This window comes from Pelodiscus sinensis, chromosome 8 (assembly GCF_049634645.1).
Source record: "Pelodiscus sinensis isolate JC-2024 chromosome 8, ASM4963464v1, whole genome shotgun sequence".
NCBI lineage: Eukaryota > Metazoa > Chordata > Testudines > Trionychidae > Pelodiscus > Pelodiscus sinensis.
The window spans coordinates 65,696,486-65,717,054 of record NC_134718.1 but is presented as its reverse complement, the minus strand read 5'-3'; the positions used below and the strand labels follow the sequence as shown (position 1 = coordinate 65,717,054).

Genomic DNA, 20,569 nt, shown 5'->3' with positions numbered 1-20,569 from the left:
TCAAGAATAAATAAGGGAAGCGGGGGCAGGAGGAAGAAGTGAATAGGTAGTACAAATAGTTACAAAAGTCTGAGCCATTTGCGACTTCATTAAAGGTGGAAGATACTGTGATTGAACCAGGATATAGGTTCTGACTATTTACACAAACTAAATTTCTGAATGAAGTTAATTTAACAATGTTTTCCTTGATTATGATGGAGGCATGTTGCATGGTTACTGGGAAGAATTTGTTTTATTCTTTCTAGTAACCACACAACACCCCTCCATCATACTTATCCAGGAACCCACCCCTGTAGTCAGCCCTGGTGCCACTCTGCCCACAGATCTATACCAGCAATTTCATCACTAGACCCAAGAACATTGGCTACCAAATCAGAGGCTCATTTAACTGTACATCCACTGTGATCTATGCCAGCTTGGTATATTGGCCAAACTGGACAGTTTCTACCAGAAATCCAATTGTCTAATTGTGTCCATTAATCCTATCTGAAAAGGCAACAAAACTGTTGGAGAACATGTTAATCTTCCTGGACACTCATTAATGGATCTCCAAGTTGCTGTTTTGTTTTTCAGGCCAATTCCACAAGCCAAATACACAGAAGGATTAGAACTTAAACTTGAGAATGAAGTCAACTTCTATGCAAATGGTCTGAACCACCTTTAATGACTTAACACCTCCATTGTTTGGTTGGTTAATGGTTCTTAACAGCCTCTTGTAACTTTTTGTACCATCTACTCACTATCTTTTTTTTTTTTTCTGCCCCTCCCTTTTTCCCTTATTTATTTGTGGGTCTGGGTATATTAAACTCTGGTCATCTGAAGTGGGTTTTTCCCACAAGCTCATGATACCATCTACATGTTTTGTTAGCCTTTAAGGTGCTACTACTAGACTACTTGTTGTGTGTTAGTCTGTAAAAGGAAAAACTTAGCTCCACTGTCCCTCTGAGGCTTTTTTTTAAATAGTCATGTGAATGGCCAGCAGAGCTGGATGGTATCATTACCGTTTCCTGTCTAGGAAAATGAAAACTCTTAAGCCAGGAAAATGGTAAATAAGTAGTGAACACTAAATTCATAATGCATTTGTTTATGGGGAGAGTGGTGGCGTGCAGTGTAGATAAACACTTGTTTATCTATACGTTTTTGGTTCTCTCCTACCCTTGAAGATCAAATGGCAGCCAGAAGCCACTTGAAATTATCAGTAGTTGGACAGATCAAGAGTGTTCTAAAGATATATTTGCCAGAGATGTTACAAAAACTTCTAGTAAAACTGATTTCCTTCTCCTCCCCATCTCATGTACTTTGATTCCTCTATTTTTTAAGTACCTCAAGCACGGTCTCAGTTTTGGCTGGGCTTGGTTGATTCCTACCAGACTTTCCTTTTTCTTTCAAAAAAGTGTATGCCCCTAGAAAAGTTTCTAGAACATTAGTTACCCTTTGCCTGTTGCACATGCTATGCAGTCAGAAGTACTACAAGAACATTAATCCTAACAGCCTGCAGAAGAGGTCAAAGATGCATGTCTAAAATCTAGCACAGTACTTAGCCACATGAGCACCAGTAATTCCACAAGATTTGATCCAACAAGGCACTCAATCTCTTCACAAACACTCATTAAAAGTGCTTCAATAGAAAACTTGCATGTAAACCTTCATAACACGCTTTACCAACATTTTTCTTAGAAAATGGACCATGCTTGGGGTACAGGAAACCGAAACAGCCATATCAGTGGTTGACTTACAAACAGGTTAGTTCTGTTCTTTTTTTATATACTCTCCAAAAAATGGATAATGGCAGAGATGAGCATAAACTACTCCCTCTGTTCCTGCAGGTGTCAGACAGAGCTGAATATTTGGGATCAGGACTCTTGTTCAAAGGATGTAAACCATCACCAGATCAATTTATTGGCATATTTGCTCAAAATAGACCAGAGGTAAGCAAATCGAATCCTAGCTATGGGCAACTGTTCAGCACTCATGAATCTAAATTCAATTTAATATAAGGATTGGGTTGGGCCCAAGTGGCAATAGGAAAACAGTTAATCAGCTCTCCTACTGGCCTCAGGCTTTATCTGTTTTCTAATCCACTTATAGTCCCCTCATCCGGGTGGCTTTTGGCTCACCTAGCAGAGCTGCTTAGGATTAACTATGAAGATCTGGGTTCTGGATGCCCTACATACAGTTAGTATGTACAAAGTCTCACTAGATGTATGTGTGAGGGACTTCTCTACAGGCTTCTCTAACAATCCTTCGTCTCTGGGTCACAAACTTGAGGTAGCTGCTTCTCTAAATGCTATTTCTTGTTGCTTCCTATTTTATGCAGTGGATCATTTCCGAGTATGCCTGCTACACTTACTCAATGGTTGCTGTTCCGCTGTATGACACTCTGGGGCCAGATGCCATTATATTTATTATTAACAAAGGTAAAACTCTTATGTCCTCCTCACAGTTATGCTCTTTCCTTCTTTTCCTCAAGTCTAATACTAATTTTCTGCTTTAGAATGGCTAGACCTACACGCAGTAACAAACCTAGACTGCTTCATTTTGCTCTGCAAGTCCTTAAATCCTCTGCACAGGCTTCAATGCAAGCAAGACTTGGCTACAGACACTATCAAATGCCCACCCCATAAGTTTAGATCATCTGAGCAATACGCCTTCCACCACATTCCTTTAGCAAAGCCTTGTATTAAATTTTAAGGAATGAGAAAATTGGGAGGAACTGGGTCTTCTAAATCTTGACAAACTACCTACGAAACAGTCTCCAACTAGAAAAAGCAGACTACTGGTCTTGCCGCCAAACAGAGGATAGTGAAAATAATTAAAACTAAGGCCCAATCCTATCAACCCTTACGTATGCACTTTGATTTGGTTTGCCTGAAGTCCTAGGGACTAACTATGAAGACAAAAATGTCAACCTAATGAGGGTGAGTAAAATGAGAGCACACCCTCTTCTCAATTCGAAACTTCCCTTTGACTTTTTTTCCACTAGTCTGTCTTACCTTGTCAGAACTTTCTTAGATTTAGGTGAACAAATGCAGGGCTTTGACAAACAATCAATTTGTAAAATCATTACCAGTCAAGCTAACCAACAGGTTCTGTCTCCAGGGACAACAGAGCAGTAACTTAATTAGATTCATTTAAGTCTGAACATGTCACTTGCTCATTAAGTATTCCATTGCTGTCTTAACACCACATGCACTTAAACACTAGCTTTCTGAAAATGCAGAATACTTGAGGCCAATACTCCTTGATATACCAGGTTAAAATGTAACCCCCTAAGCTTTTTAAATGCCATAATCAACTCTGAAGTTCAAGGCCAAAACTTTAGAAGCTCAGGATTGACCATTTTGAATGACATGAAAAACTCACCCAAATTAGGCATGTTAAAGCTTAATTAGTAAACACCACCCTTAACGGTAGCGGGAGCAGTCCTTGTCCACACCAAACAAAGGGGTGAGGGATGCAGGCAGGGGGCCATGGTGTGATTGGGGCTGCACCAGCCACCTTAATTGGCTAAACTTCCAGTTTAGCCAGCTAACCAAATGAACAGGGTTTTACATTGCTACTGTACGTCTTAGTACCTGGAAAGAAAATAATTAGTAACCCACTTCTAGGTATACAACACCCTTTTTGGGGGTGGGGGGAGGAGGGAGTACACTTGTCCCCCCCTAAAGTCAAATCTAGCTTTTGTATGGCTCAATTAGTGTAGGTCCCTATTTGTAACAATAGTCATTGAGGGTCTGTAGACACTTGCATAGTTATTTTGGAATAATGGCTGTTGTTCCCAAATAGCGATGCAGGCATCTACACAGCAATTCCATTATTTCAAAATAACAAACTGCTTATTCCAGCTTCTGTAGACCTCATTCTACAAAGAATAGCACCTATTTCAAAACAAGGCATGTGTAGTTGCTCCACATCAATTTCAAAATAGCCCCTCACTAGGGCCATTCTAAGTTATTCCTCCTGGGGCTCTAAATCAAGAGCTTATTCCAAAACACACATCTATGCTGCAGGGAAGCCTCAATTAGCCTGAGGCAGGCTACCCTAATTTAGCTTATTTTGAAATCATTGCAGTATAGATGTAGCCTGAGTGCAGAACACTTACTAGTTAACTTTAACTGCTGGCTCTTGCAACTTTTCAAATGAGAATTTGACATGGCCAGAAACCATGATTGGAGGTTGAAAAATTAACTGATTCCAATGTGGGTGAAATTGTGGTGCCTACAAAACCAACAGGATTCACCTTCTAAGTGTGGGCTTTCTTTTCCTCTCTGCCCTGTAGCTGATATCTCCATTGTGATCTGCGACAAACCTGAAAAGGCACTAGTCTTGCTTGAGAGCTGTGAGCAAGGGAAGATACCAGGTCTGAAGACCATCATTCTGATGGATCTCTTTGATAGCGAGCTCAAAGATAGAGGCATGAAAGGAGAAGTGGAGATCCTGTCAATTCAGGAAGTTGAGGTATGTGAACCCGTCACTGAAGGCCTATTTGACTATAGGGGAGAGGGTGATACAGTAACTGGGCAGGAAAAGGACTTTGCTAACCATGCTTCTTGAAGACTTGATTTCAAGCAAGTCCAATGTCACTGTTTGAGAGCATCAAACCAAATGCTCAATGGCATGAACAAACAATGTAATAGAGCAATGCACAACATACACTGGACAAACTAACTAGAGTGTCTAGTCTTTTATCAATGACTCAATGAATCATGTACACCTATTAAGAGCTGCAATTTTTAGTTGTATTACAAGGTCTCGTGTTTAAACTGGCATGCTGACTTGGTGTAAAGTCAGATGTCTAACTTGGATAAAACAGCAACACTGGGATTAATTTGTGGTCTCAACTGACACAGACTTCAGAATAAGCAACTTAGTCCAGACCAAAATGGTAAACTCTACAAAAACTGTCAGAATGGACAGAACTTCTGCAGCTCTTGATCCTTGTTCAGCTAAGGCACATACTCCTGAGCTTCTAGGGAGCTTAAGGAAGACTAATTGGAAGTTCCTTGCCCAGAGCTTGCTCTCTGCAGAAGCTTTGGAGCTATTACTTCTAAAACAGAGCATGACTAGAGCTGGCAGACTTGCTGGTCCTCTGGATAAGAGACATCTCTGATATAATCACTCCAATATAGCCCTGTAGCTTGCCTTCCAAAAGTGGCCAGTGCCAGATGCTATGGGGAGGAGGGGGGAGACCAGAACAGGGCGAATTTTTCAAATGGTGGTTTCTGAGCACTGGCAGTGAGAGGCATAAACATTCAGAGCATGGGCTTATATCCCTGACCATCTTGATTAATGGTCATTGATGGCCTATCCTTGATGACCATATCTAACTTTTTTCTGTACCTATTTACACTCCTGGCAACAAGGCTGACTGCATTTTGAAGTATCTGTTTGTTGGAGGCTTTTAAATCTACTTCACACAAACCAGAGGCCATCCAATTGAGGGGTGCATAACACTTCCAGCTATTGATGGCTTCTGTGCTGTCCTTCAGTCTCTCTTGCAAGTTAAACAGACTGTTTAACTTATCCTCCTATGGAAGCCTTTGCATATCCTTAACTTTTTTTGTTTCTGTTCTTGGTACTTAAATTCTAATGTGGTGTGACTTCTTGATGCAGAAACCAGAATCTGACCCTGTACTCAGGTCTGGGTGTACATGGATATCTTTCTCACGGATATTTTCTAATGTATCCTTTCCTTGGGTAGGGGCCATTAGACACTGTTAGTGTGGGTGGCCTTTAGTGCAATTGTACTTTGTTTTCTGAAGACAACTGCTCAATCCACAATGACTTGCAGATCTGAGTGGTGACAACTCATGCAGACCCATTCTGTGTGTATATACATAGTTGGAATTTTTCTGCTGTGCACTTAACATGTGCTCACTTGGTTCAGGGAGATACTTTGGAGCCAGCTTTGTACTGAACTCCTGATTGGAGGGCTCTGCAGTAAGTGCTATAGAACTGCAAGAGGGCTTTGCATGTTGAGGAGGTGTGTGCACCTGGACACGCAAAATGCACACCATCTAAACACGGCTGATGGGCATGTGACTTTTAAACTTGCTGACATTGCATTGACTTTCTGACTCTAACAATAGCTTTTTTTATCTATCGTGATCACAGGAGCTGGGCAAGAACAACTTAAAAGAGCCTGTTGTAAGTCTCAAACTAATACTCTATCTTTGAAAGCACTGCTAAACCTGCCTCTTTGAAGAGGCCTTTTTGTAAGAATGAATCAGCAATGACTCCTTCCTTTCTACCTCAAACCTTACTAAAATAGAGCTGAGCCCAAACAGCTTTCTTGCTGAAGAAATGTCAGGCTTGGTTACTGGCTCCTCCTTATTTGGAAAGTGGTTAGTTGCTCCAGTAATGGAGCAAGATTTTAAAAAAGCTTTCTGGATTAAGGAATTAACACTGCTTCTCTTGTCATCTTAGCCTCCTAAACCTGAGGACCTTAGCATTGTCTGTTTCACCAGTGGAACAACAGGTGAGTAGTATCAGTCACGCAATGAGACTTTTGGGCTATGTCTACACTGGCATGACCTTGTGCCAGAAATATGCAAATGAGGCTGTGGAATATTGCTGAGCCTCATTTGCATATCTAATGAGCTGCCATTTTTGCAGAAGAGGCTCTTGGACCTGAAGGAGCATCTACACTGCCCCTTCTTGCACAAACTCTTGCACAATGCTGCTATGCTGATTATTTTCTGGAATAAGGGCATTGTGCAAGAAAAACCCTCTTGAGCAGAAGGAGCAGTGTAGATGCTCCGGGCACAAGAGCCTCTTTTGCAAAAGTGGTGGCTTATTAGAGATACAAATGAGGCTCAGCAATATTCCACGCTTAGCCTCATTTGCATATTTCTGGCACAAGATCATGCCAGTGTAGACCTAGCCTTGGTGTATTAATTTTCTTGTCCTGGATCAGGGGAGATTGAGGGAGGGAAGGGACTCTGGAAACAAGTCATCCAAAGCAAAAGACTGACTTCTATGATAACCAACCAGTGTGGTGGTACTGGTTATCAGATGAGCCTGTCTTGTGTTCAACTGTAACAAATAAATCCAGGCAGCTTCATACAACTGCACTAAAACTAAGGGGGGGGGGGGGGGGGAAGCTGCTAAAGAGAGCAGACATAATCCAGGAATCTCTTTTTTTGTTAAATCCATGCAACCCTACTCCAACAGTGTAAGAATTTGGCTCCCCATCTCTGGCATGTTATCCCTTAAATGCACAAATCCATGCCTCCACTTGAAACATGCCTAGCTGGAGGGAAAACTACACCTCGGGCTTAGGTGCCAGTAGGCACATTTGTAATAGGTGTAATATTCTTTGTGTAAATCTTAAATCCTATTTTGAGACCAAGTTACATGTGCAAACATGACTTGAATCCAATACTGCAAACAATTGCTGAGGGCTTGGAAATGTACAAGTGACTTTGCCAAGCAAACTGTAAAACTTGCCAAATGCCTAGTGGTTCTGGCTGCCATCAGTTTGTTCTTCCTCATGATCTTTGGTAGGTGATCCAAAAGGAGCCATGCTCACACATGAAAACGTTGTTGCAAATGCGTCTGCTTTCCTTAAAAGTACTGAGGTAAGATGTTGCTTGCATGTTTGTTTGAATTTGTTTCCTCCTTTGGCAGATCAGGCTTGAAGTGACTAATGTGGAGCTGGGTGACTGACAGAGTAGCCTACAACTATTCAGGACCTGTTGAGTTAATCATGATAACTTGGGAGGATTCTGAAATGAACACCTCCATTTGTAGACCAGGCCAAGATCATGAACCTCACTCCTGTCCAAAGCCAGGATGAATGTTTCTAAAGAAACTAGGAGCTAGACTTGAGAATAAATCAAGTCCCAACAAAAATTGTGAAATGTCTGAAGTTTGGCTGTTCAGAACTTCCCATCCTGGGCCCTTTCCTGTGGTTTGCCTCTAGGAGATAGACAAGCCCCTAGAAGAAGCCAAGAGAATCTTGTTTTCCCCAAAACTCATTGTCAAGATTGCTCAACTTGGCTCCAGACCAGGCTGGGAAAATGTACTTTCAGACAGGGAATACCAAGTGGTGGCCAACTTCCATAATCTCTAAAGCTATGGTGTCCAGGTTCTGAGCTAGCACACTCAACCAGCCAAATAAATACATGGTGCTAATGTGTTGCATACCATGGCTCTAAAGGATCACTCTGGACCTGGGGGGTATGGCAGTGTGTGAAATACCCAAGTTTTGACAACTCCTGTTCCAACCTACTCTGGGATTTTGGAGATATTAAATTACCTGTTTCAATAGAGCAGATTCGTAGCTGTGGTTGTTCTTGAATTATACTGTAGCATGACTGTCCTGTCTCAATGTTTCCCTGTAGAGTACATTTGACTGCAAGACTACAGATATCTCAGTATCGTATCTTCCTCTGGCTCACATGTTTGAGAGAGTAGTACAGGTAAGAGTAAGCCAAGCCCCCAAGCAAACCAGTAGAACAATTTAAGTATAAACTGGAGGGAGGGCCATGATGTAGCAATTAGGTTCATGCAGCCAATGATATCTTACAAATGTTAGGGATATTGAATCTTGCTTCTAAAGACTATTGCATACAGGAAACATTTGGCACTAAGAAAATGCCAGAAGTTGAAGACTAAGTGGTTTCATCCTGGGCAACAACATTGTACAAAGGAAGCTGTATACTACAAATGAGACACTTGCCTAGCCTTAAAACGCATGCTGTTTTGACACCCAGCTATGTGGTGTTGACAATTACCTTGGACAGGAACTTGTAAGACCAGGGCCATGCTCCATGTGTGTGTTTTGTTTGTTTCTTCTAGACCATCATGTACTCCAGTGGAGCAAGAGTGGGCTTCTTTCAAGGAGACATTAGAATGCTAACAGATGACATGAAAACCTTGAAGCCAACTATGTTTCCAGCAGTACCAAGACTGCTCAACAGGCTCTATGACAAGGTACTCAAAGCTGCTGCTCCCTAGATGCATCGGGGGGGGGGGGGTTAAAGTTAACTGCCAATTGTTTGCTGTACATCTAACACAACTTGGCACCAACTTGCTCAAAGGCCTGCTTTAAACTAAATGTACTGAATACCCATCAGGTTTTGGGGGTGGGCGCAATTTCCTGATGCTACAGTAATGTAAATACCTCTGACCTTTCCCATGAAAACTTAATTCCAACATGGTTCTTCAGATGTTCTGCCAGAGTGTTCATAGTTGCTCTTGGCAAACACTAACACTTAGCAGTTGCTGTAAAGAGCTCCATGACAATCTGCATGGCCCAAACTTTGCTTTGGAGGCAGGTCCTTAAGTTTTATGACAGAGAACCAGTAGGCAAAGTGAGGAATATATTGGTGCCACTGTCTCTAAAGGGATGAAGATGGCACTGGAGGATAAATCTAGCACCCCTTTTTTTTCTCAAGAGATGTAGTTCTCCCCCATCATGCAGACCTACTGTCAAACTCACTGAACAGAACTTCCTCTCCCACAGATACAAAGTAGTGCACAGAACCCATTGAAAAAGACTCTGCTAAACTTTGCTGTGGATAGAAAACTGGCAGATGTGAAGCAGGGCGTTCTCCGAAATGACAGCATCTGGGACAAAATGATTTTTAAGAAGGTCCAGGTATGTCTCAAGGATACATAGAATCTGAGCAACAGAAAATATTCATTGAGCTCCCAAGCCCAAAGAAGGGAATTAGACTCTGTTTATCTCTGCCAGCTCAAGCAGCATGGTAAGCCAAATAAGACTCCTCATAGTCTCCATTTGACGAATGCTGTGTGCTCTTGAAATCCAAAGCAAGAGCATTCAAGTCTGACATGAGCTCAAGCCAGGCTCCATAGAACATCTGCAGATTGGGTCCAGAATGGGAACCATGTATATTGTGTACAATTCATCTCAAGGGCCTTCTTAAACACTTTTCCAGCAATAGCTCAACTGAATGTACCATAACTAATTTCATTGTACAAATGCATCTTAGAGGGGCTATGTTCCAGTTGGATAGAAGTATCTGGAAAAATACTTTGCAACTGAACCTAGTCAAAAGGCAGAGTTGTACTAAAACTGAACCTTCTAGAAGGTAAAAGCGCTGCTCCTCACTCTGAATTCTTATTAAAATTTACCTTTTATCTAGAAGCTTCCAATCCTTGGTGACTGCTCCTTACAGTAGTGTAAGAGTAAGATATGATACAATATATAGGCTGTTTACACTGGTGCAATCTCGTGCAAAAGCCACTGCTCCTGCACAAAAACTTGCTGCTTGTCTACACTGGCTGCACGTTCTTGCACAAGTAACTGACATTCTAATGTGCAAGAAGCCCTGACTTTACACCAGAACTGGAGCTCCTGCTCAGGAATAAGCCCTTTTGTGCAGCTGTTCTTGCACAAGAGGCCCGTGTAGACAGGCAACATGAATTTCTTGCACAAGAAAGCCCTATGGTTAAAATGGCCATCTGAGCTTTCTTGTGCAAGAGCGTCTACACTGGCATAGATGCTCTTGTACAAAAGCACATGCCAGTGTAGATGCTCTTACACAACTACTTTAATACAAGAACTCTTGTGCTTAAGTTTTTGCGCAAGATCACACCAGTGTAGATGTAGTCTGAGTATCGTGTGTGTATGGCCTGGTTCTTACAGGGAACAACTACGGGTTCAACAAAATTGGAGCAGTGGTGACCATGATGGGGAGGGAATGATCTAGAAGCTGAAGTACGAGATGGAGTGCTAACGAGATGGAGTGCTAAGCCTTATCATTGGCTGTCTATGTAAATGGACAACTGCCAAGTATTCTACCTCCACTGGGCTAGCTCAGATGTTGCATGTATCCATCTCAATACTAATTGACTTTTCAGACTGACCTGAGATGCTTGCCAAGTTAGCAGGGGATGTGAAGCGTTGCTGATCTCTAAGCTACACATGGTGGCCTCGCAATAATTCCTCTACAGCCAAGTGGGATGCTAACTAGTCCTTTTGAGATGCTTGATGCTTTCACCCACGGACAGTTCTATCAAGCCTTCCAATCTGTCTGTGACCTCTCACTTCAGTGACTGGCACACAGGCCTTAGTCCTCCAATAGCAGTACTCCGTTTTGTTCAAGTGCTATGCTTCCTTGAAGGCTTGTGTGACATGACTTGCTATGTGCTCGTGGCAATCCTCTCTGAAGGAGAAGGGAGGAAGAAATCAAGGGGCATGCCTTGATTCAAGTCACAGGTTCTCATACATGGCTCCAGTCAGCATGTTTAACAGTATCTCGATTTAGTCACAAATCTTAACTCTACATCTAAGAGCCTGATCTATCTCTTTTCACTTCTTCTTGCAGGAGTCCATGGGTGGGAAGGTGCGTATAATGGTAACAGCAGCTGCACCTATATCTCCCCCTGTCCTGACACTTCTCAGAGGAGCACTGGGATGCCAGGTGAGCCATACCTGAACCATGGAATAAGGGGGACACTCTGCTGATGCTACTAAACTTGATTATTTCCCTGACCTGACACTGGTCCAGACTGAGTGTACTGGGGGACTATTTTTGTATTGTCTCTGCACGTGTGGGCATGCAGCTAAGACCAATGCAATAGCATTTTACATGGCTGAAAAGTCTTACACCAAAACACCTCATTCTAGAACAGACTTTCTTAGTGACTCATCACACAACTCTTCTCCCGTCTTACGTATCCACAATTTTTCTAGTTGGATCCAACCTTCTACAATCTTCAGAGTTGAGTACTACATAGTAAGGGTTTCTTCCTGAAGTGTGGGGGGGGAGGGGGAAGCGGGGGGCAGGAGGAGGTGGAGTTGCTTGGTAGGCTGACTCTGCCAGATGCTTCAAGTAACCAAATCTGAAGATGAACTCCCTGATGTGCAGGCAAGTCCAAATAGATAGGCAAGGGTAGAGAAGAACAGCCCGTTAAATGACTGAGTTTAAATCTTATAGCTGTACAATCCTACTAAGATCTGCAGGCCTTTGTATCTGTTTACCAAGAGGAAGCTTGCAACCTCCAGGCTATGCATTAGTATAGTAGGGAGAGAACATGGCTCTTACGCTAAACTGCTTGGAGTCATCTCCAACAGATATTCTCTGCAATCTGTTCAATGAACAGAGCACACCACCGTACCAGGAGCCTTCTAGCAACTTTCCCTGTTAGTTGATGATCAAGCACTGTTATGCAGGGCTCTCTGGACAAGACCTCTGCACTGGAGGGAACTGGAAAGACATCTGGACAACTCCACTTGATTGGTTTTCTCCCTAATCTGTTTCCTTTTCAATAAGTTTTGGCTGCCACTTGGGCCATTAAGAGGGAGGCCTGTGGTAGGAATTCTGCCTTTATGTGAAGGGCTCAACCTTATCCATAGTAAAAACCAATTATATCAGAACAGCAGGGAATTGGATCTAAATTCTACCATAGTCCTACACTAACTTTTAATAGTGTTATGAATGCTGGAGGTGGCAAATGACTTCATAGTGTCATGTAAAAGTGCATCTCAACATGCTACAGGTGCACATTGCTTACAACCATACAGCAGTGACCTTACAAGGACTCCAATAATAAGGGCGAGTGTTCCCATCCTTTTCAGATTTTTGAAGCCTATGGTCAGACAGAATGCTCAGCAGGTTGCACCTTCACAGTGCCTGGAGACTGGACAACAGGTATGTCAGATAGAAAGTAGCCCCTGAAGTTGCCACAAGTATATGGCATCTTGATACCAGAAGGCCAATACGGGTTGGGCACCTAAATGTCCTAGTAGTCTTTAGCACAGATCTCCTCCTTTTCTCCCCCATCCCTCCCTGTAGTGTGCTAATGGTTTTCTTTTCTGAGTAAGGGTTTGCTAGCCTGAATAGCATCTGTGCATGTGATGAATGAACTTACTGATCAGGTAGCTTAGTACAGTCCTGGGGGGGGGGGGGGAAACCAATGTGGTGTTGGGGCACATTAGGTTCTAATGGACAAAGCACACATGCATGTTTCCCTTGCTCACACTTAACCCAGAAGTTAATCAATGCACTGTGGGGAGGCGATGTTACAGTTTTTAGGTGGTGGATGTTTTATATGCTGTGCCTAACCCATTTTGTATCTATGTGGAGAAAACAGCGCTTTATTGCAACTGCTCATATTAACTAAATATTTGTAAACTTAAAATACTGAGACTAAGTGACAGTCTCAGGAGAGGGCTAGACCCATTTTGGATCACTTAATTGCAATGAATTGATACTATTAGGCTGAAGTCATCTACCAGAACACAGTAAAATTTCAAATGCAACTGAAGGGGGAAAGTGGGGGAAGAAGCAGGGTAGAAATTCTCATGCACTGGCTACTTGTTGTGGTAGAGGGAACAAACTAACTTTGGCACTTGGTAGTGTCACAGGATTTTAAACCACTTGCAAGGACTTATCTCCCCATCTATGAAATTTCACTTATAGATTTCAGATTCCTATGGCTCCAACATAAAACACAACCTGAAGGCTAAAATGCTCTTCACCTGTAATCAAGATTTGACTTGCTTTCCACTGCTGAAACAGCAATCTGATCAGGAATGCTTAACGTGCACTATAGACAGTACGAAAAGAGTGGTGCAATATTGCCCCTCTTCCCTGCTCCAATTCCAGTTTCCCACTAAAGTAGAAAGGGACTCTAAATGGACACTCAAATATCTTTGATGAAAAGTCACCTGTGGATTGAGAGGCTTGGGATCCCACTAACGTCTACTGAAACATCTCTTCCTGCAGGGCATGTTGGAGCCCCTCTACCTTGCAATATCATAAAACTAGAAGATGTGGCTGATATGAACTACTTCTCTTCCAATAACGAAGGAGAGGTAGGTAAACCCGTCTCAGGAGTGGTGCTGTGTGGATTGGCACAATGCTACAGATGGAGCATGTAACGACGCATTCTTGTTTGCCTGCTGTAGGTCTGTATTAAAGGAACAAATGTCTTCAAGGGTTACTTGAAAGATCCTGCGAGAACAGCAGAAGCTCTTGATGATGATGGCTGGCTTCACACTGGAGACATTGGAAAATGGATGCCAGTAAGTTTCCCTGGTTTAATAGATGCTACAGGAGGAACTCTTCCCTAGCTGGCTGGCAAGCCTTTGGGAAGCAATGAACAAAACTAAACTGCCCAGCCATCCTGAGAATTGGAATAACTGAGGTGTGCATGGGCAAGGTGGGGGTGGCTGGCTTCTGAAATCAACTCCACTGAAGTTGAGGTACCAATTGGGGAAGTTAAAGATGCAGTTGTCAGACAAGCAGCATGATTCAGGGCAACATATTAAACCATTGAAGCTGACTTAGGCTGTCTCTAGAAGTAAGCCTTCACTTGGGGGAGGAGGGGTGACTAAGTACTAGGCAACTAAGACCAAATCATCACTGTAGAATGGAACCCTGAAGATCATTGACAGAAAGAAGAACATCTTTAAGCTAGCACAAGGGGAGTACATTGCGCCAGAGAAGATTGAAAACATCTACATCAGAAGTGCTTCTGTAGCCCAAGTGTTTGTACATGGGGACAGTTTACAGGTAAGCAGACTTTTTTCCCTGTCTGTCCTACTCACTAAATAGGAAATGAGTGCATTCCCTTGAACTAGGCCTTTGGAGCATGACCTGGAGTACCCCAGACTCCCCTGTTCTAAGGCTGGTTCTTTGTACAAATTGCGGTCTCCCCTCATGCCTCTGGGCTTAGTGAGTGCGTATAGGTGGCCTGTGATGTCAGTAAATCTGGTGGACCATTGTAGCTCTAAAGTCTGTGTACCTGCTGCCCAGGCTGTCTCTTGCTAGGCTTCCCCACTGTAGGGCAGGGAATCTTCACTTTTGCAGTGTTTGGTAGGATGGTGTCTAGCTCTTTTTATTGTCTCGAAGTAGGTTGGGAAGAGTAAGAACCAACTTCTGGGTATTTGGTTCTGTGTGGGGGTTTGAGTGGTGAGAACTTGCCTGAGTGATGATGCTACAGCTGAGAATTCACTGATTTCAATGAGAGCCTCTAGACTAATACTGAAAGCTATTAACCAGTTTGATTTTAATGTTTAGGAGAAATAGGTGCCTATAAACTGGATGGCTATAAACTCTTATTGAAATTGTTCAATGAGAGCAGACACTCCTGGCTTGCTTTAAGCAAAACAAATTAAAATGGTAAGCAGTCTGGTGTATTTAATCCTCTTTCCAGAGGACGTGCACAATTGTACCATAGATCTTTACACTTTACAAGCAACAAGCTAGAGGACCTTTGGCTTCAATGTACAGGAGACCAATCTCATGCTCTTAACTAGGCACTTTCCCTTTCTGAAAGGCATACATCTGATCAGAGAATCTGCCCGTCACCAATATGGACAATAGGAAAAATCTGTACTTTTCTGTAAAGTCTCTTTTGGGTTGAACGTCACAGTATGACTGCTGTCAGGGCTGGATTACCCAATAGGCAGACTAAGCCCATGCTTAGGGCATTAGCAAATCAGGGGAACCAGAAAAGAGTATGGTACAGTATTTTTATCTTGAATTACATGGGGGGGGGGGCCGAAGGGGAGAACCACCATAATCTTTTCAGTGCTTAGGACCTCTAAAGTTCTTAATCCGGCCCTGACTGCTGTACTCAGTCAGTGGCATGTTGAACAGGATTACATGAAACTCTTGGTGCACCTCCTACATCTTGACTCTTTCCACAGCCCTCTCTGGTGGGTGTAGTGGTTCCTGACCCCGAGGTACTGCCAAACTTTGCAGCAAAACTTGGAATAAAAGGTTCATATGAAGAAATGTGCACCAATTCAGTAAGTGGCTTTTATCTTACCTATCAGATCCTCTGGATAGGTTGACTTGAGCTGCAGAAACTGCCTTAATGTGGCACCAGGATATTTCTCATGAGCTCTGTTTTAAGCTTCAGTTTAAAATACTAGTTAGTCCTTGAGTCTCAGTTTTTTAAGCATGTTGAACTTCCTGAAGGCTCTTCCAAAGAGGATGGGGAGAGGCTAGTCTCAGTAGTGACAGATGGCAGAACAAGGAGCAATGGTCTCAAGTTAGTGGGGGAGGTCTAAGTTGGATATTAGGGGGAAAACTATTTCACTGAGAGGGTGGTGAAGCACTGGAATGGGTTACCTAGGGAGCTGGTGGAATCTCCATCCCTAGAGACTTTTAAGTCTTGGCTTGACCCAGCCCTGGCTGGGTTGATTTAGTTCTGCTTTGGGCAGGGGGCTGGACTTGACCTCCTCAAGTCTCTTCCAGCTCTGATTCTGTCCTGGAATAAACACTTGATCAAGAGGTTGCAAGCCCTGCATTCTAATCAGCCTGCCATTGCTACAGAGGCTTCACGCTGCCAATCTAGAGAAGCATGGAGAATGCTCTGCTTTCCCTAGAGATGGCTAATGTTCAGAGGACTTCGAACAAAAAGCCCTTAGACTCAAACCCTAAGCATAACCTCAACAATCAATATCCCAGCCAAGGATTTAGAAAGGGAGGTAGTTCTAATGCTCCTGCTTTTGTGTTGCAACATGGCTGTCATCAACTTGGTCTCTTCTAGGTATTGAAAAAAGCAATTTTAGAAGAGCTGGTCAAAGTAGGAAAAGAAGCAGGCCTTAAGTCCTTTGAACAAGTGAGTATAGAGGATTATGAACAATTCCATAACTTTTCTGTAATGGTGTTAGAACAAACAGGCCTCTGGCAGCCACTGAAGTATGCATTGCTACAGCTTATGCTATTCTAGGAACTTCCATCAACTAGTCAAGCAAGGGAGCCACAGCTAACCTTGGGAGCTAACCTTGCTGCAGCTCTGCTTTTAGAAAGCAGAGGCATAGTCTCTGGGACTGGGTGTGAGCTGGGAATCAGCCAATTGCCAGCTCATGCCTGGTCCCTGCTACCTCCTGCAGAGACCCTACTCCGGGGGACTAACTTTTGAGCTACAGTTTCTCCCACCCCCTTGCTGCCTCAGAGGCAGCGCAAAAAGGGGCAGAAGCAACTAGTTGAGGGACTAGTTAAGCATACGCTTTTTGTATAATTGAGTAGTCGCTTACGTTCCTGTGCTATTCCTGAACCTGTGCTATTCCTGAACCTAACAGTCAACTCCATGATAAATTGAAGAGCCATTTTGAATTGCTATATTATAGTTTCTTATCACCTCCAATGTGGACAATGAATTAGCTAACAGTGTAACTGTCTGGCTCTTTCTACACGCAGGTTAAAGACATCCACATTCATCCAGAGATGTTCTCAATTGAAAATGGACTTCTGACCCCAACACTGAAAGCAAAGAGAGCAGACCTCTGTAAATACTTTAAGACCCAACTTGAAGCCCTCTATGCAAATATGCAATAACATATTGGGATTTCTGTGGAATACCAAAGCACTCCCCAGGACACTAGTTCAACTGAGAACAAGACTGAACATAGGCGCAAGAGGAACTTTAACAGAAAAGTGACGTGTGTCAATTTACACCATAGACTTTGTCAAAACAATGACCGTAAGCTATGGTGTTCCAGTCACCTCAACTCTGGCATAGGCACAAGATTCCAAGAAACTTGGCAGCTCTTGCTTTGAGACTGAAGCGCACAACTCTCTAAAATGGTGGCTATGAAGCAAATGGGCAGATCTGATTAAATTCCATCCTTGGTCAAAGTAGTTGTTTGCTGTCCATAACATCGAGTTAGTAATGGTGAAATTGTCATTGGCTGGAAGACTGTTCACCATGCCTCCAGCATGGGCTGAAGCCTGAAGCTTTTGTACTATGTTTTCAGCTGTCTTCTAGTAACTGTCAAGCAATAAATTTTAATTGCACATTGAAAAACTATCCTATAGGAGTGATCATTTCTGTACATGGAGTAGCCTAGCAAATTGAGTCACTACTATCCTAGTAGTAGAATAACTTTGCAGACTGCTTTGAGGAAGAAATCTTTGCCCTAAGGCTTCCTGCACACAAGTCCACATGTCTCCCAATGGTGAGACACTTTCCATCAGATAAGTTGAGTAAACCTGTTCTCTTGTCTATTGTCTGCCATAGAATAGTCAGTATTACTACTGGAGGTTCCAGCAACAAGCCCTGTCTTTCAGCTAAGTCCACCAGACATGTTCTTTCAAGCTCTCTAATACTTTAATGAAGTTTTGGTAGTACTAACACAACTGTACATCTAAATCTCCATGTCCACATGTCTAGTAATCTACCAGGATAGACTAAATAGGAAGAGACATGCAACAGAAAATACCATATTGCCTCTATATAAAATCCATGGTCTGTACATCAGCCCACAGGAATCAAGATTTGAGGTCACCCTTTCATAAAACAGTCAGGGCTCTGGAATGGCTTGTTTTGAGGTCAGATTGATAAGACTGGGACTCTAAGGAGGGATATGATTGAAGTTTGTTGAAATATTGACTGGTGGGCAAAGTAAAGAGACAAGCATGTACTTCCCATAAGACAAACAAGGTCAAACAATAGGCAGCAGGTATAAAACAGACAATATTCCTTCACATGTGGTCAACCTGTAGAACTCCTTGCCAGAGGATTGTTGTAGAGGCCATGAATTTAACTGGGCTCAGAGCTAGATAAATTCATGGAGGATAGGTCTGCTGGGGACTTGTACATTTCAAAGCAGGCACCCATGTGCAGCCCAGTCAGCAGGACTTCCTGCTGACCCCAGGCCATAAACAGTTCCGCATTCCTCATTTGAATTATAGAAGAGCCCCAGAGGGGGCTTTTGGGCACTTTTACATTCCTTCTTTGAAATGTACACCAATTAGTTGATGGCAATCCCATTGACTAGTCAAATAACCACACTTTAACATCACTATCTGAAAGTAGCCATATAAACAATCAAGCTTGGGCTGGAGTCCTTTGACTGGACTTCAAAGAGAAGGGCGGCTTCCTCCCAAGCCAACAGGATCAGTACTAGCTCTTCTGGGATTGCTATGGAGCAAAGACTAAGCTTGGAGCTGCAGTACTTTGTGGTGTTCCCACAGGTGTACAGATAAGCCCTATGAGGCTAGCTAGTCTTGCTAATCACTGATTAATCTAGATACCTGATGTTGGTCAGGTGGTCAGTCTGATGTGCCTAACTTAAACCACAATTTGCTACTTTCATGTTGGGTTGTCACTCAGGAAGCACTAACGTAGTTGAGTCACAGGATGTTGGTGATGCTGTGTTAGTGGCATTTAAGGTGCACAATCATGCTGGGGCGTGGACAATCAAGTAGTCCCTGCATGGAGAGCTTGCTGGTTTTCTCCAACACCTTCTCCCCACAGTAACTGAGTGCCTTAGAGCAGTATTTCCTAACTTAATTTGGCCATGGAACCTTTTTCCTTTTAAGAACTTTAAGGAACCCCTAGGAATGCTAGAGTAAAACTTGTGAAGCAATAAAGCCCTGCTGAAAGTGTGGAGCAAAAAAAAGCCCAGCTTGAATTGGTCAAGCAAAGATATGATTCCCACCCCATAAGTGGATTTGGGAGTACCACATTCTTGCAGAACCCTTACTCTTGCTTTGCAGAATTCCAGGGTTTTGCAGAGCAACTGGGAAACAGTGCCTTAACGGCTCACAAGAGACTCTATGATGAGCTGTACTTCAATTCCAGGGACCATTCTAAGGGTGCATGTACACAACATGGTTAATACAAGCATCTACACATGAATTGTTTCAAAGTTACACACAGCTTACTCCATTACTGAAAACCTCATTCCATGAGGCATAACCCCTATTCTGAAACAGCAGCAATGGAGTCAAGTATCAGAGGGGTAGCCGTGTTAGTCTGAATCTGCAAAAGCGACAAGGAGTCCTGTGGCACCTTATAGACTAACTGAAGTGTAGGAGCATAAGCTTTCGTGGGCAAAGACCCACTTTGTCAGATGCATGTCAATGGAGCATCCACACCTCAGCTGTTTTGGGGGAAAAAAGCTATTTCAACAGAGCTCCTCCCCAGAGCCATTCAGAGGAATTACTCCCTAGAGCTCTAAGTGGAGGTAGTGTATGCACATTAGGGGAGTCTGCTTTGGACTATTTTTGAGGCTTCTCTGTAGTGTATATGTGCTATTTCAGAGTATTTCTTCCAGACTAGCTTATCCCAAAAAAGGGTATGTCTACACATGCACTTAAGTGTAGGTGTATTCAAGTCTGGACAAAATATCCTGCTTCAATAGTTGTGGTGGCTTCTGCACTAGAGATTCCTGGGCTACTGACTCAGTGCTTTTTGGGCCGGTAGAGGACTTTCACTTTTTAACTGTTGCAAGATGGATCATTCTTTCCCAAAATGCTATTTCTGTTGGTGTGGAGATTTCACCTACTTATCCTTTCCAAAATGGAATGATCCTCATGCCTCCATCATAAGACTTAAAGGCAAACTTCCCTGCAACATAATTACCTGCTATCTTGCTTCCTATTTCTTTAGAAGTAGCCAGTACTGGTCACTGCTAGATGAGTAATTGGACTCAACTACCAGTCCAGTGCCATGTAGCCTTGTTTGTGGTGTAGGTTTTCTGCTGACAACTGATTTAGTTCATGTCAACTACTCAGATTTCAGAAACCTGTCTTCAAAATAGGCACTCTTTCCCGTGAGCCTCACCTCCAGCCCCTTGCATATTCATGTTAGAGTCCTTGCCAAAGCCATTTTCAAAATCTTGGTACTTGCTGCC

The 20,569-nt window shown here is 43.0% G+C and overlaps 1 protein-coding gene across 2 annotated transcripts in view; it reads left to right on the top strand.

Moving 5' to 3' along the window:
* The window catches only part of ACSL5 (acyl-CoA synthetase long chain family member 5), a 33,073-nt gene extending 15,334 nt beyond the window's left edge, over positions 1-17,739 (top strand). For both annotated transcript variants that reach the window (XM_006134999.4, XM_075935451.1), the window contains exons 4-21: positions 1,678-1,742; positions 1,827-1,928; positions 2,318-2,417; positions 4,280-4,458; positions 6,115-6,147; positions 6,427-6,478; positions 7,507-7,580; positions 8,346-8,423; positions 8,803-8,937; positions 9,470-9,604; positions 11,298-11,393; positions 12,551-12,623; positions 13,701-13,789; positions 13,883-13,999; positions 14,346-14,489; positions 15,629-15,730; positions 16,477-16,548; positions 17,130-17,739. In XM_006134999.4, coding sequence (XP_006135061.2) covers positions 1,678-1,742; positions 1,827-1,928; positions 2,318-2,417; positions 4,280-4,458; positions 6,115-6,147; positions 6,427-6,478; positions 7,507-7,580; positions 8,346-8,423; positions 8,803-8,937; positions 9,470-9,604; positions 11,298-11,393; positions 12,551-12,623; positions 13,701-13,789; positions 13,883-13,999; positions 14,346-14,489; positions 15,629-15,730; positions 16,477-16,548; positions 17,130-17,267 — 1,784 coding nt within the window. In that variant the 3' untranslated portion in view covers positions 17,268-17,739. The remainder of the gene's footprint in view (positions 1-1,677; positions 1,743-1,826; positions 1,929-2,317; positions 2,418-4,279; positions 4,459-6,114; positions 6,148-6,426; positions 6,479-7,506; positions 7,581-8,345; positions 8,424-8,802; positions 8,938-9,469; positions 9,605-11,297; positions 11,394-12,550; positions 12,624-13,700; positions 13,790-13,882; positions 14,000-14,345; positions 14,490-15,628; positions 15,731-16,476; positions 16,549-17,129) is intronic.
* The last annotated feature ends 2,830 nt before the right edge of the window (positions 17,740-20,569 follow it).